At 62.5% G+C, this 15304-nt stretch overlaps 1 protein-coding gene across 1 annotated transcript; it reads left to right on the top strand.

Moving 5' to 3' along the window:
- Positions 1–6296, top strand: LOC122917019 (ficolin-1-like). Its single transcript, XM_044264367.1, has 9 exons — positions 1–82; positions 1689–1802; positions 2035–2088; positions 2594–2629; positions 3396–3425; positions 3815–3942; positions 4436–4565; positions 5157–5291; positions 5816–6296. The coding sequence occupies exons 1-9, from the start codon at positions 1–3 to the stop codon at positions 6061–6063; spliced, it is 957 nt and encodes a 318-aa protein (XP_044120302.1). The 3' UTR covers positions 6064–6296.
- Positions 6297–15304: the final 9008 nt, after the last annotated feature.

The following is a 15304-nucleotide window of genomic DNA, read 5'->3' on the forward strand; positions in this document are numbered from 1 at the left end:
ATGGAGCCGGGCGGAGCTGCCGTGGCGACCCTCGTCACGCTCTTGTGTACCGGGGCCTGGGCCGCCGCCGACACCTGCCCGGGTGAGTCCGACGCCAGGGGAGCCGCGCGGACCAGGACCAGGTCGACCGCGGGCGGCCTCCCCTTGCATACCCGCCCCCAGCTCGGCCCGGCCTGGCGCCGGCCTCCCTTCATTATTCCTCGTGATTGCGCATTTGAAGTGTCCTTTGCCAGAGAAGGAGGCGGGTGGGCAAAGGAGGAGACGCAGCCCCACGCGGAGGGGGTCGGCGCCCCTGCTCCGCGCCGTCGGCAGGGAACCCTGCACGGGCGTCCTTCTCCTCTGGGCCTCGGCGTCCACGAGCCGGGGGGCGTCAGAGGGTTCGTGAGCCGGAGACGATCCTCTGGTCCCACCGCGGGGGGGGGTGTGAAGGCAAAGGGCGGGACGGCCCCGGGTCGGACTGTGCCGTGGGCACCGGCGCTGGGAGACCTCACAGCCCAAGCTCTGTGGCTCTCAGGTTCTGGAGACAGGGGAGTCGCACCATGTCTCTGAGGGGCAGGGCAGGGCAGGCTTTCCCGGGCCGGAGGCTCTCAGCAGCCGTTGCAGTGGCGCTGGGCTGTGGGAGGTTCCGGACCGGGTGGGACAGCGCAGGTGCACATCCACGGGCCACTCTGCTCCTCGCTCGTGGGGTCGGGCAGGACGGGGACACCGGCTATACTGAGTACCCAGAGAGGTCGGATGCGTGCGGCTGGAAACACGCATGGGACCCGTAAGGGATATCGGGGACAGTTAATTTTTTTCCGGAAACATGTCTTGTTTCCTAAAGTGTCTAAAATAGCCAAGTATTCTATTTTAATGAGAAAAAAATTAAGCAAAAATAAACATGAAGTCTACACTGACCTGAGCAGTGAGGTGAGGACCCAGGAGACCCCAGGTGGGGGCAGCTGCCGTGTCCTCTGCAGGAGCCTGTGGTGCCCGCGCCCCCCCCATGGCACCCGCAGGCCTGGTGGAACCTCTCTAAGCTTCGACACCCACACGATTCAACTCCACCAAGTAAATGACCCTCTGCTCCCAGCTCTGCGGGCCCGGCTCTGCGTCCTGGGAGCTGGCACGGCCCTCTCCAGGGCACCCCCAGGGACCCCTTCTGCCTCAGGACTTCTGTGAGCTCACGCCTGAGGTCGGGGGTGAATTTCCCACGGTGACCCCAATTCCCCAAGTTCCTTCTCAATACTCATTGTTCGCGTCTCCCGACAGTCCCCAGTGTGCGGGAAGCTCTTTCCAAACGCCATGGACCCCGCTCAGATCCTGAACAGGGGCACCATCTGACTCGCTCCCCCGCAGCCCTCGTCCGGTGCTCCCGGGGCCCAGAGGACAGAAGCCCAGAGGGGTTGAGTGACTTGTCCGGGGACACACAGCACTGAGGAGCCGGGTTGCCTCGGCAGGGAGGACTCCCAGGCCCTCTCCTCCGGCCAGACCCGCACACACAGCAGGGCAGAGTGGGGACAGAGCAAGTCTACCCCAGATGCGAGAAACCCGCCTCCAGGCTGACCCTGCAGGGGTCCCCGGCGGTGTACCCGGGCCCGAGGTCAGCACACGGGCGGGAGCCTCGGAGCGGGCGGCCAGTGTGCGAGACCTGCTGGGCCACCAAGCGCAGGGGAAGGCACTGACTGTCACTCCGTGTTTCCCCGCAGAGGTGAAGGTGGTGGGGCTGGAGGGCTCCGACAAGCTCAGCATCCTCCGGGGCTGTCCGGGGCTGCCCGGGGCCACAGGGCCCAAAGGAGACGCAGGCGTCAATGGAGAGAGAGGTACGTGCCCCGGGCCGGGGCGGGGTGACCGAGCGCCCGCTCGTCTCCAGCGAGACCCAGGGCTGGGCTAGGCCCCCGGTTCCCTAGTGCCCGTGGCTGCTCCGTCCACCCCGGGGCAGCGGTTCTGTGGACAACTGCTGCCAGGCGGGCCTTAGGACTCGGGACAGAGAGGTCACATGGGACTGTGGCGGCTGCACCTTTGCCCATGAGGCCCGTGTCCTGGAATTTGCAGGAGCACCTGGGTCCCCTGGAGCCCCCGGCAAGGCAGGACCACCGGGACCCAAAGGTAACAACGGGATGAAGGGCCACGGCCCCTCACGGGACCCCGGGGTCCGTCCACAGAGAAAGGAGAGAGGAACACAGACAGAGGGACAGGGAGACGGGGACATGGGGACACAGGGACACAGGGACACAGGGAGGAGGACAGAGAGAGACAGACAGGGGAGGGACACAGAGGCAGACAGATGGACAGCGGGGCTCGGGTCATATTTCCACGGAGCCTCAAGTTAGCGGGTGACCAGAGTCCTGACCCAGGGAAGGTGGTGCGCAGGGACCTCTCCTTCCCGGGAACGGGATCTCAGGCCTCGGGGTTTCTCCGCTGTTCGGAGATCCTGGCGTTGGAACCCTTGGAAAGCCGCAGAGCAATGAGGGTGCCCTGCCCAGAGCAGGAGGCCTGGGGCTCGGCCCCCACGGACCCCTGAGGGCAGAGCAGATGGGGGTGTCTAAGCACTCAGGTGGCCTCCCTGACCACACCCCCCTGTGTCGGGGGTCCTATCCTGTCTCTGCTCCAGGGGACCGAGGTGACACAGGAGTGTGCGGGGAGAAAGGTGAGTCGGGCTCGCAGTCCTGGGGCTTCGTCCCCGTGGGGTCCCCGAGGCCGCAGTCAGCCTGGCAGCATCTGCTGGGGGAGGGTCTCAGACCCGAGTCCCTCTTCCGTCAGGGAAATGCCTGGGAGGCAGGGTCCGGGTCAGGGCTGGGCTCGCTGGGCGGTCGGTGAGGGTGCAGAGCCCGTGGTCTGCACACGGGGACCCAAGGGATGACAAGACCGTGTCCCTGCTGAATGTGGACACTGCCCTTCCCTTCCCCGTTTATTCGCATTTCTTTATCAGACAGATTGTAAGAGGCAGAAAAGGCAACTCACAAACTCGAAACCCAGTCCCGTGCTCCACGCACAAGTAAAGAGGGCAGGATTGGGGCACAGACCCGAATGTCCGATGCCCCCCAGGGTCTCCCCCAGCAGAGGATCAAGGGGACAGTGTGGGGAGCTGACACAGACCAGAGACACCCAGACGAGTCCATTCCCGTGCCACTGAGGACCCGGGGCCCTGAGGAGATGGCCGGCACGGGGTGCACGGCGGGAACCTGAGTGACTGTGCCGCCCCACGGGCCCAGCCCAGGATGGACACAGGGACCCAGCAGACCGGCTCCCGGGATGGGCACTCCCAGAACCCATCCCTGGGACTGGACAATCTTCCCTGGACAGATCCTGACCCTATGTCCATGCTGTGTGCCGGCCAGAAAGCACCTGTGACTGAAGGGGACGGGGGCGCCCATTGCTAGCCCGTGATATGTGTGTCCTGTACCCACAAACAGGAGAGTCTGGGCCTCAGTCCTGTGACACAGGTGACTGACCACGCCACCAACCTCCCCCCGCTTCCCGCTCGCCAGAGGACAGCCCCACGCTCAGCCGGGCTCCAGAATCCAAGGACCACACACTCTTAGACACGTTTCCCTCCCGCGGCTACTCAGCAATGGGCAGCCGGCATCTGGCCACGTTCTTGGGAAGCCCTGGGGTCCCCTGAAGACCAGGGGTCCGCGGACTCGGGTGGGGCGGCCCTGGGAGGGGATGGCCAGGTAGACTGGGCTTGGCCGTCACGGTGGGGGCCCGGGCCTTGGAGTCTGTCCAGGCCCAGGGACACCACCCCCACCCCAATCCATCCAGACAGCCCCACTCCCCACCGCACCCCGCCCAGGGCGCCCTGCCTGACATCAGCTTCCGGCTCTGTCCCCAGCACCTCGGACCTGCAAGGACCTGCTCACGAGAGGGCACTCTCTGACCGGCTGGCACACCATCTACCTGCCCGGCTGCCGGCCGCTGAGCGTGCTGTGCGACATGGACACGGATGGCGGGGGATGGACCGTGAGTGTCGGCGGCCAGGGGACTGCCCAGTGGTGCGTGGGGACAGCGGGCTCTGCCTGGGGATCCCACAGAGCAGCTCTTCTGCTCGCAGGGAGGGCACTGTCGTGTGACCGTTGTCAAAAGGTCCGGATGCCCCCGTGAGGCCGACCCGTCCCCCAGGCCCCGGCTGGGGCGAACCACACACCTTGGTGGGGCATAAATGCTACGGGAGGGACAGCAACACTGGGACAAGGCCCAGAGGGAGCCCAAACCTCCAGCTGTGCGGCCTTGGGCTTGTCGCCCACCCTCTCTGGTCCTCCTGTTTCCCCCTCTCTCGGCCGTGGGCTCTGCCCACCCCTGGGATCGGACATGAGGCCGCAGAGCCATGCTGGGGGCTCGGCCGGATGACCCCTGAGCCACAAGGCCTCCCCCCCATAGGGTGAGCCCCTGAGCCGCGGACCCCTGAGCCGCGGGCCCCCGCAGGCCCCGGCCCGAGCCCTCCCGCCGTCCGCAGGTGTTCCAGCGAAGGAGCGACGGCTCCGTGGATTTCTATCGCGACTGGGCCGCGTACAAGCGGGGCTTCGGCAGTCAGCTGGGGGAGTTCTGGCTGGGGAACGACAACATCCACGCCCTGACCGCCCAGGGTAGGTCCCCAACCTCCACCTGCCCCACCCCGAGCCGAGGACGCCGCCTTCCTCCTGCGTGGGGCTCGCTCTGCTCCGGGCCCCCCTTGCTTGGGAGCCGGGCCTTCATCTCACACACCAGGTGGGAGCAGGTCAGGACCGCGGTGAGGGACTCCGGCAAGTGTGGGGCCACCGGCCTCTTAGATCCTGAGACAGGAGGGCCCAGAGGCCTCGGGGGTGGGCTCCACGTCCAGCCGTAACTCCACCTTTCCCGACACACCGACCCCAGGGAGCGCACAGCCTTCCCACCACAGGAACGCAAGCGGTTCCTGCACGGGGCTTGCAGTGATGTCCCAACCCACGGGGAGAAGGGGCACTGTTGACGGACGTAGTGTCGTGCCCCGGCGCGTGAGCATGAGGGGGGCATGTCAGGGCAGAAGGACCCTTGGCAAGGGGTTTCCACGGCCCGTCCTACATCCACAGATGTCGTCCGTGACTGTGCCAACCCTGGATGCCGGGTCCACACAGGCCCTCCACCCGTCCCTAAATCTCCACCTGCCAGCCCTGGGTCGAGGGTCCCTCTGCTGGCACCTCACAGCCTTTCTGCCCCAGGTACCAGTGAGCTCCGGGTAGACCTCGTGGACTTCGAGGGCAACCGCCAGTTTGCCAAGTACAGCTCGTTCCGGATGGCGGGCGAGGCCGAGAAGTACAGGCTTCTCCTGGGAGGCTTTGCGGGGGGCAGCGCAGGTGAGTGTCCGGCCTGGGCCGGGGGCCTGGGCTGCAGAGGGACCTGCTTCCTGTCCCGCCTCTGCCTCTTCCTCGGGGTGAGTGGAGGCGGCCGCCAGACGGGGCTCTCCCTCCATACGTGAAGAAATGTGACCCACACCTCATGGTCCCTCCAGGTCAATGGGACCCATTTAATAGAAAGTGCAGGAACAGGGGCTCTTCTTCTTACTGCCACTATTGGCACAAACAGACAGGGCGATAACGGAACCCATCTCTGTGGATCCCGGGTTCCTGCTTCATGGTGCCTGGTGCTCTCGGCTGAGCAACCAAGGAGCCCAGGGCTGGGAGTGGCCTCTGTCCAAGACAGGGTGCCTGCCAGCTGTGAGGGACAGAAGGGATTCCAGAAGATCAAGGTCACTGTACCAGAGAGCAAGTGTTCACAGGCATCCTCTAGAGTTGTGCAGTGCACGACCTGAACTCCTGGTCACTGCAGTTCTGCCTAGAACTAGGATCCAAGTAAAACGGCCCACTCTCCCTCCGCACAGGTGATTCCCTGACATACCACAACAACCACCCCTTCTCCACCAAGGACCAGGACAATGACTCAAGTCCAGAAAACTGTGCTGAGCGCTACCAGGGGGCCTGGTGGTACGATAAATGTCACCTGGCGAATCTCAATGGTCTCTACCTCCCGGGCGCCCATGAGACCTTTGCAAATGGCATTAACTGGAAGTCGGGGAAAGGCTACAACTATAGCTACAAGGTGTCAGCGATGATGGTGAGGCCCGTGTAGCACGGGGCCGTCCACGCACACTGTGGCCACAGGGAGGGCTGGTCTGGACCCTCTCAGGGCAGGGAGCTCTGGCTTGGGGTCCTCAGCCTGGTCCCTCCAGGGACCCCGTCTGCTTTGTGCCTCTCACCCACACTAACGCCCCTTCTCCCTTCCAAGCCGGTGAGAACAGGGAACCCTGATCTCGGCAGTCACACATTTTCTCAATAAAGACATTTGCTTCCTCGCTTGGCACACGTGGGCGTCACCTGCCTTTCCCTAGGTCTTTCCTCGGCCTCCCCCATGAGACCATGTGAGTGTCTCACGTTGCACAAGCTCCCGGGCTCCTCATACCGGCTCTGCCCACTGGAGCGCACAGCTTTCCGCAGCCCCGGGCTCCAGAGTTCAGGGCTCCTGTCGCCGAGTTCTCAGGGCCTTCAGGGAATGCAGGTCCGCGGCATCCCGGGGAGCGAGCTCTGCAGGAAGTGTCCCGGGCCACGAGCACGGTCTGCAAACCAGGGCATGTGAGACCATAAGCTCCAAGTGCTGCCGTGTGCAGGGAGACACAGTCCTCACCGCCCGGCGCTGGGGTGCGCCGTGGACCTTCCTCCCCTGGTTTGGGGCTGAGGATAGGGTCTCGCATGGGCTCCCCCCAGAGCAGGGGCAGGTCAGGGAGCCCGAGGCCAGAGCAGTGGTTCCAGATCCTCGGGACACAGCTCCCTCCAGGAACGGAGAGAAAACCATGCCCTTCGGACCTAGAAAACTCTCTTCAGAAAGGGGGAGAAGTTTCCATAGGAACGTTTCAGCTGGTCGGACAGCAGCAGGACAGCCCTGGGCAGGCACCCCCGCACCCGCTGAGAGACGCGGGGCCACCGCGCGCGCCGCAGCCCCAGGTCCCCGCAGACCCCGAGCGAGGACTGCTTCCCATCCTCAGGCCTGGGACTGACACTTACTGGGATTTTAGAAGCAGCAGACACCAGGGGACAGGCCGATCATTGGACCACGTTGAAATCCAAGCCCACGTCTACCAAAGGGCACCTCATGAGAATAGAAGGGACGTCCCAGACCGAGCCACTGGCTCCACCATGCCGACGGCCGGCCTTCCGCAGCTGCCGCAGCTCGTTACCAAAGCCCTGGTGGCTTAGAGGGACGGAAATGTGTTCTGTGCATTCGAAGTCCTACCTGGGTCTCTCTGGGCAGGACGTGAGTCACCAGCAGGGCTGTGTTCCTTCTGGGGACTCGAGGGGGGCGTCTGATTCCCTGCCTTTGCCAGCCTCTAGAGCCCACTGGCGATCCTTGGCTGAGGCCCCTTCCCAGAGCCTCACAGACCGCAACATCTCCTCCCGGCCCTGCTCCCGTCTCCCTCTGAGCACAGCCGGGAAAGCCTCTCTGCTTGGAAGGACAGGAGGTCGGGTCGGTCCCCTGCACCAGCCAGGACCATCCCCCATCTTGGGGTCCTTAACTTCATGCCATCTGCCAACTCCCTTTGGCCATGTAAGGTGACACAGTCCGCGTGGTGTGGGGATCAGGTTGGGAACCTGTGGCAGCAGGTATATGATTCTCCCTACGACAAACTATCAAAAGGAAAAGCAGCGTCATGTCCAGAAACTGCAGAACTCCTAAGATCAATCAGAACATTAGGACAGCCCGGTACGAAGTAGGTAAGAGATTTGAACAGACGCTTCCCAAAAGATGATATCCACAGCATGCGCATATTTTAAGAAAGTTCTTGGTTTGATGAGTTCTCGGGGAAATGGGAATTAGAACCAGAAGGAGGTCCGATCACGCACTCACGCAGACGGCCGGATTGCTGCAGGGATGCTGGGCTCTTGGCGGATTCTCACGCACCGGCAGAGAGCTGGGGACTGACGCCACCAACCTGGGAAAGAGTTGGGCGTGAATGCTGGAAACTGAGCACACACACCCCCACAGGCCGACACTTCTGCTCCCCAAGGACGGGAGAGCCGTGGCGCGTTCCCGCCAGCGCGGCCAAGGACGCGGATACGTGAGCGCCCAGGCAGGGCGGCAACGGAGCCAGATTCAGCAGTGTGGGCTGGGGAGCCCGCCGCACGCCAAGCTGTTCTCGAAGATAAGACGGCCCGTGGTACGTGGGGTTGCGCGTTTGGGCCATAAACAGACACAAGGAAACCAAGACAGTGATGGCTTTCAGGGGTGGGAGGCAGACGGCCTGCGTGGGGCCCATGTGCCCTGTTTCTTCTCCCGGGTGACAATCTGCCGCTGGCTCCATCGGGATAAAAATATCGGGGCCACACTTTTCACGAGGGGTACTCTCGTGTACGGGCTGTGTCCACAGCTGTAAGGAACACGTGCTCCCTGGGTCCAGGAACGGGGGCGACGCGCCCGCCCTTCCCTCCCATCGCGGGTCCCTGCTTCGGTGCGGTCCAGGGCAGCCCAGCCACGGGCCGGATCCACCGGGTCCTGGCCGCAGTCTGCAGGGAAAGCCACGTCTGCTCACTGGGACCATGCCTTATTCCTTAGGAGGAAATCATCCTAGAAACCCGGGAAGACGTGAATTAAGTGTAGATACCATTCACGCAAGTCCTAGAATTACGATTTTTGCATTCAGGCATCTGGACAGGTTTGGAATTTTTTCCAAACTTACGTTTAAAGAATTTGCTCTGTTGCCGAGAAAGTCTCACGGATCCCACCTTAGACGTGTAAGTAACTTGGTCTCATAACGCTGCGTGGAAATCTCAGTGCGTGTCTGCGCGGGGCGCCTGGGGGGCTGTGGGCTCATTGCCTTTCTGAGCGAAATTACTCAGGTTTCTCAAAATTAATTACACGAGGACGATTCTGTTCATTAGACGATCGAACAGCCCAAGAAGGGATCTGAATCTTCTACACTTTATTATTGCAGTTTGAAGAGTCGAGGGTAGTTATGAATTAAACGTGCCGTCGTCAAAGGCCGCGGAAAGCTGACTGTGAGGATTTGCAGGTCTTGGGAGTGGATCGATAACCAGACGTAAATGACCAGTGATCAGGGAAGAGTCACATTGTGTTTTGTTTTGTGTGGTTTTGCAGCTTTCAGAAACCAGGCATTGATTTTAAAAGGAAAAATACCAAGGAAGAGTTTCCTAAACCCAAATGGGGACATTTTGGTGATGGCGAGATCTGCCCTGTGTGGGGTCTGGGGGATGAAATAAGCAAGAGAACTAGGGGGCGGGGCCCTTGGAGCCCCACGTGTGTGGGGGAGGGGCAGGAGCCTCACCGTGGCCCCGCCCGCAGGTGTCCGTGGAGGGTTTTCCCGCAGCCTGGTCCCCCAGCTCCTTCTCTCTACTCTCTGGGCCCTTCTGCATCCCCTGGGTGTCTTCATTACCCCACGGCCCCTCGACCAGCTTCCCCTGTGTACATCCTCCCCCTACACCTTCCATGCGACGCTGGTGACCGAGCATCGCCCTGGACCTTTCATGGACGAGGTCAGTGGTCCCTCTGTCGCTTCACCGGCACAGAACGCCAAAGCCCCTAACTGTATCCCCTCCTGGCTTTTGTCATCGCTGCCCCGACCCTGCTTCAGCCACTCCCCAGAGCCCCGAGGACACGGATGCCCTTGCCACGGCGCTGTCCCCTCGTGGCCTGTCCACCCCCTCGCCCCGGGTGCTCTTGTTGCCTCCTCCTTTCCGTTTCTTTGTTTGGAGTTTTTCTTTTGGTCTCTTGTTCGCTTGTTTTCCGGTGCGGGTCTGCCGGTGATGAACTCAGTCCCCTTGTTTCCTGCAAACATCTTAGTCTTCCCCCCTTTCAAAGAGCCTGTTCCCTGGGTGTGGAATTCTCGGTTGGCAGTTTTTCACAGCCCTGGGGAGGGCACGTCCAGTATTTCCAGACGCGGGTAATTTTTTTTCTTTTTAAAGATTTTGTAGTTATTTATTTGAGAGCGAGCAGGGAGCAGGGCGTGTGGGAACACACGTGAGAGGGAGGGGCAGAGGGAGAGGGAGAAGCAGGCTCCCCGCCAAGCAGGGAGCCTGATGCGGGGCTCAATTCCCGGGACCCCGGGATCACCAACTGAGCCGAAGGCAGACGCTCCACTGATAAACACCCCCCCACCGCCAGGGTGCCCCGAGATGTCCTTGTTTCTGCACAAGTTCTTAGGGTTTCTCCTCCGAAGGCACGTGACCCTTTTCCTCGGGGTTTCTAAGGCTTCCCCTCTGCCCCTGTGCCTGTGCTGGGAGGGGTGCGTGAGGCTTGCTGGGGCTCCCTCCACCCCGCCTCCCTGCTCTCAGGTCTCCCCTCGCATGTGCGGGCAGTGTGCTCTGGGCGCCTCCCGTCTGTCTTCCAGGTCGTTCCCAGCCCCAGCTTCAGTCCGGTGTTGTTGGCGAGCCCTCTCCTGCGGCCCCCGGCGGCTCAGCCTCCTGCCTGCGCTGTGCCCGGTGGCGGCCTCCAGGAGGATGGGCTCTGTCCCAGCAACGCCCCGCCCCGACGGTTCCTGTGCCTCCGTCCCCTGCACCCCCCGTCCCTTGCACCCCCTGTCCCCGCCTCTACCTCCGAAGAGAATCTCTGAACCTGGTCCCATGCCTGTTGTGAGTTCATAAGGCGGCCGGTCCCCGTTTTCTCATCCATTTGTGGACTCCGGGGAGCATGTCCTCCGACCGTAGCTTCCCTCCCCCTGGGGCTCCCCTGGTCACCTTGTTTCAATGGTCATCCTGGATTCATTCGAGGGGACCATCACCCTCCTCCTGGTGGGGACTAGGTAGACCTGTGACTTTGTAAGGAACGCGTCTATGCCACGGCTGTCCCCCATCTGTGAAGTTTTCTCCAGAAATAAGTTCCGGGGTGAGCTTGCCAGTTCCAAGCATGTGGAGTTCTCTGTGGAAGTGACCTTGTGTGGGAAACACGGAGATCACGGCACCGCATGTCACACCACTGTGTGCAAACCAGGTCCCGACTCCACATGCTTAGTGCTCCGATTTGCTTCTGCTGTGGCCTGCTCTGGCCTTGTGCTCCGAGGACTCATGGGTGCAAGGGGGACAGGGGGTCCACAGAGACGCCCGCCGGTGTGGCGTGTGGGTTTTCCCACGTGGCTTGTCACAGAGGCAGCAGGAAGCCATCCGCAGACACAGACCCTCTTACCCACTGAGCTCTCGGTCTTGTAGGTCTGGAATGAGCCCTCGACTCTGTATTTTTAAGACCCTCCCAGATGGTTCTGAGGGGCAGGCCAGCCTAGAACCCATTGCCTGCGGGTTTCAGGCAGGTCGGGGTACTGTTGGGTGATTGAGGGCAAGTGAACGGAGGCTCCACTCCCCGTGGCTCAGAACAGCCAAGCTTGTGCACAGGAGGATGCTGCAGGCGCCGGGAACGCGGGCCTGAGCGGGAATGCGTCTCCGCCATCGCGCTCAGGCGGCCCGAAGCCAGGAGCAGCAGAGCCGGGCCGGCCACCCGCAGACGCCGCCGCACCGCCCGGCCGACCGCCAGGCCTGAGCTCCTCAGACGCGAGACCCCCTCACTCAGGGACGCAGGCCGCTGCCTCAGGGGCCTCGCCAGCCTGTCCGGCATGATTCTGGGGGTTTTGTTTAGCTGGGATGTGCCCTCTGCCCTGGACTCTGACGTCCCGACCCCGAGCCGGTGCCTTCTGGGGGTCCTGGATCAAGGACTGTGAACTTCCTGCCCCGCTCTGCGCCGGGCCCCTCCGGAGCTGAGCTCCGCAGTGGGGCAGGGCCGGTTCCAGAAGCCGAGGAGCTCCGATGCCGCCGACCCCTGCCCGTCACGCCGCACGGGCTGCCCGCGGGGGCGGTCGGGGCCCGGGCAGCCACCGGTCTTCCTCCTGCATGAAAGCAGGAACCAGAGAGGTCGCACCTGTTCTCTGACCGCAGGATGGGATGGTTCACCGTTCAGCCCCAGTCTAAAATGAAAACACCCCTCTCGGGATGGGGGGCTCGTATTTGCTGCTTGGGGACAGATGGACTTTTCCAGATGGCTGCTGGCTCTCCAGGCTTCCTGCCTGGGACTTCTGCCACGTCTCCAGTGGGCGGGTGGGGCTTCCAGGCTTCTGCGAGGCTCCGGGAAGCGGCTAGTTGTCCGCCCCCTCCCCATGTGGCTCATCAGTCACGGGGACAATGACAACCCCACAGAGGAGCTCTTGGGCGGCTCGGGAAACAGGAAGGAGCCTGCGTCGCTCACGCTCAGGGCGGGTTTCAGGACCAGAGCGCATATACAGGCTCCGGTCTGCCCTTCCCACGTCTGTCCGTCCATACGTTGGCCCCTCTGGGTCAAGCAGAGCGACCGCCAGCTGCTTAACCTTCCCATCTCGCGGCTGTAAGACAAGACAGACGTGTTTCCCGCCCAGCCCACGGTCCGACGTCCCCGGGGTGGGGGAGCGCGGCGGCGAGGGGGGGACCAGCCCCTCCTGCTGTCCACCTTCTCCACGCGCGCCTCCTGACACGCTTCTCACGCCGCGTTTGCTGCTAACGGATGTGCACGCGTCTGTGCCTCGGTCGTTGTGGAGATGCCTGCTTGGGGCTTCCAGGCTTGAGCACAAAGACCGTGACGTGCAAGGCAGGGTCACTTGTTCCTAACACGGTCCCCTGGTCTTTTCCTCGGGGCTTTCACAAGATCCCGTCTCTCACTGTTTGGGGTCTGGAAATGCCGGGCATTTTCCAGTTCTGCAAGACCTCAACTTCCTGGGCCCTGCTTCCGGGATCCGGCGTGCGAACAGCTGTTTCTCCACAGGTGGGCCTTTCCCTCAGGAGGCCTCTTCAGCAGCAGACGTTACACAACTGCACAACTGGGGTTCTGGTTCTCACGTTTCCCTTGGAGCCACGGAGCTGCCTTCCATGTTCCAGGAGGCAAGACATGGACAGGACCAGACCCAGACCACTCGCCCTCCCTGGTTCCTTTAAAGGGTGACATGCAGGACCTAAGGCACAGGTTTGACCTGACCAGTGCAGACGAGAGTGTGGTGTCTCCTCCTCAATTCTAGACATCGTGCCTTCTTTAATACAGCCTAAAACATCATCTCCTTCTGATGAGCAGTGTCCTGATTCCCCCTGACCTGCCTGAGCCTAAAATGCACCAGAAGACCTCTTCCAAGTCCTTCTCTTATAAAATGCTCTAAGGTTTTGAAGTCTTAGAAGAACTTGTGAACCTAGGCAAAGGGGAAGGGTGCTCAGAGCAAGCAGGCTTGGCAGGCTGGGGCAAGACCCAACAACTGATTTGGGGCCCATCCCAGCCCCCAGAGGTCAGCTTTATTTGGGAAGGGGGGGATGTTCCTCAGGCCAGGAGAGAAAAAGAGAGGAAGCAGACTTTTTCTCTGGTAGATTCTGAGGCACCGGACAGCCTGGCTTCTGCTTGGCCCCTCGGAGCACACCGGGCACGTGTGGGCAGCCGTGATGCAGACAGATGTGGCAGCGGCCTCTGATCCCGGACCGCCCACGGCAGACCCCCTGACACCTCCAGAGATGGGGGGTGGGGCACGGGGCTGCCCAGCTTACAACAGCGACCGAGAAGCCAAGGGGCTCCTCCCCCCAGGTTGTGACAGAAGGGAAGCTGAGTCCGGAGCCAGGTGCAGCGGCCAGGCCGGGCAAGGAGGCTCCTGGGAGCTGGGAGGGGGACTCCGAGGAGGCAGGAGATGCCCAGAGCCCCCACCACGATCACTGACCACTGCGTCTATTGCGGACCCCAAGCTTCGCACCCACTGTCCTTACTCCAGAGTCCGCAAAGCCATCCCACTCCCCCCGTCACAGGAGAAGAACACAGGGAGGTCAAGTGATGGCCCGAGGTCACACCGCCCGCAGAGCCCAGGCAGAGCAGGTGCGTGTGGACACAGAGCCGGGCGCAGCCCCACTGAAACAAACAGTTGCTTCTTCTGGATGGAGGCAGCTCCGCTCTGGGACCCTGACCTTGGGAGTCCCAAAGCCCCGCGGTCGCAGACAGCACTGGGAGGCCAGTGTGGGCTTCTGAGCATGGGTGGACGGCTGGCCAGGGCAGGGACATGCCTTGCACCATAATGCCATGGCTCTGGAGAAGTGAAGTGTTTTCTCTAGGTTTAATTGTTTCTTTGAGATCCTGGCTTCCTGAAGGAAGGTCATTCCTAGGGGGACCCCATTTCCAGGGCTGCAAGGTCAGGGCATGTGTGACCCTAGGCTCCGAGGGCTGCCGAGCACAGGGGGACACAGTCCTCACCGCCCAGCGTTGGGTTGGGCCGTGGACCTTCCTCCCCTGGTTTGGGGCTGAGGATGGGGTCCCGCATGGGCTCCCCTCAGAGCAGGGGCAGGTCAGGGAGCCCGAGGCCAGTGCTGTGGTTCCAGATCCTCGGGACACAGCTCCCTCCAGGAACGGAGAGAAAACCACACACATGTTCCAGAAGGATCCAGACACGCCACACACACCGTCTGCTAGAAGCTCTGTGTGGCTCGTAGACCAGCGAAGCGCCCAGGAGAGACCCTGGGGGGTAAGGAAGGTGGGATCCCCCTTGAGCCCTCCCAGATTCTCTACAAGTAGACCACAAAGTCGGACCGGTCACCGGGGGTCTAGGGGGACGTGAACGGCACACAGGGCCAAGTGCCAGCCATTGTGGGGACCCACTGACCAGGCTAGGTTGGGGTCCCCTGAGGGCACATGGGGTGGCGGGGGGCAGAGAGGGCTGACTAGGCTGCTCGGCAGACACAGACTCCCGAGCTAATGCCCCTTTCGTCTCTCCGATGGCCTGCCAGCTTAGAGGCAGGGGCCTGTCCGTGCCCCGCGTGCCTGCTGGCCAGGTGTGGGGACGCCTGATGCTGGACCCTCAGACCGTGCGCCCCTTCCCCAGGCCACTCAGAGCAGCCACATGTGCTCCCTTATACCTCCTCGGTCTTGTTCCTGCCCAGGGACCCAGAGGCCAATGGTCAGCCTTGGTCGATGTCTGAGGCTGTCCCGAGTGCGTCCCACGGGAGCCCGGGAGGGGGGTGGGGACGCCGAGTAGGGGACCTGGGGCCGGGGCTGGGCCTGGGACAGGCCAGGTCACCTCTGACTTGCATCAGCAGACACATTCTCAAGGGCTGCCTGGGGAAGGCTTTGGGACTTACGGTTGTGGGCACGTGGTCTGTGTCCCGGCCGCTCTGCCATGTCAGAAGCTCAAAGGCGGGGGACCACAGACCGTGGCCACCAGTGCACAGAGGCAAAGGGCACAGCCACGGGTCCTGTGCTCCAATTCCTGACCCAAGGTCCCCAGAAAGTCCCTCAGCGTCCACGGTGGGGCGCGAACCAAGGAACAGAGGCAGCATGACCCGAGGTCAGGGAAAGGCAGGTGACGCCCACGTGTGCCAAACGAGGAAGCAAA

The sequence above is a fragment of the Neovison vison genome, chromosome 9 (genome assembly GCF_020171115.1).
Source record: "Neovison vison isolate M4711 chromosome 9, ASM_NN_V1, whole genome shotgun sequence".
Lineage (NCBI taxonomy): Eukaryota > Metazoa > Chordata > Mammalia > Carnivora > Mustelidae > Neogale > Neogale vison.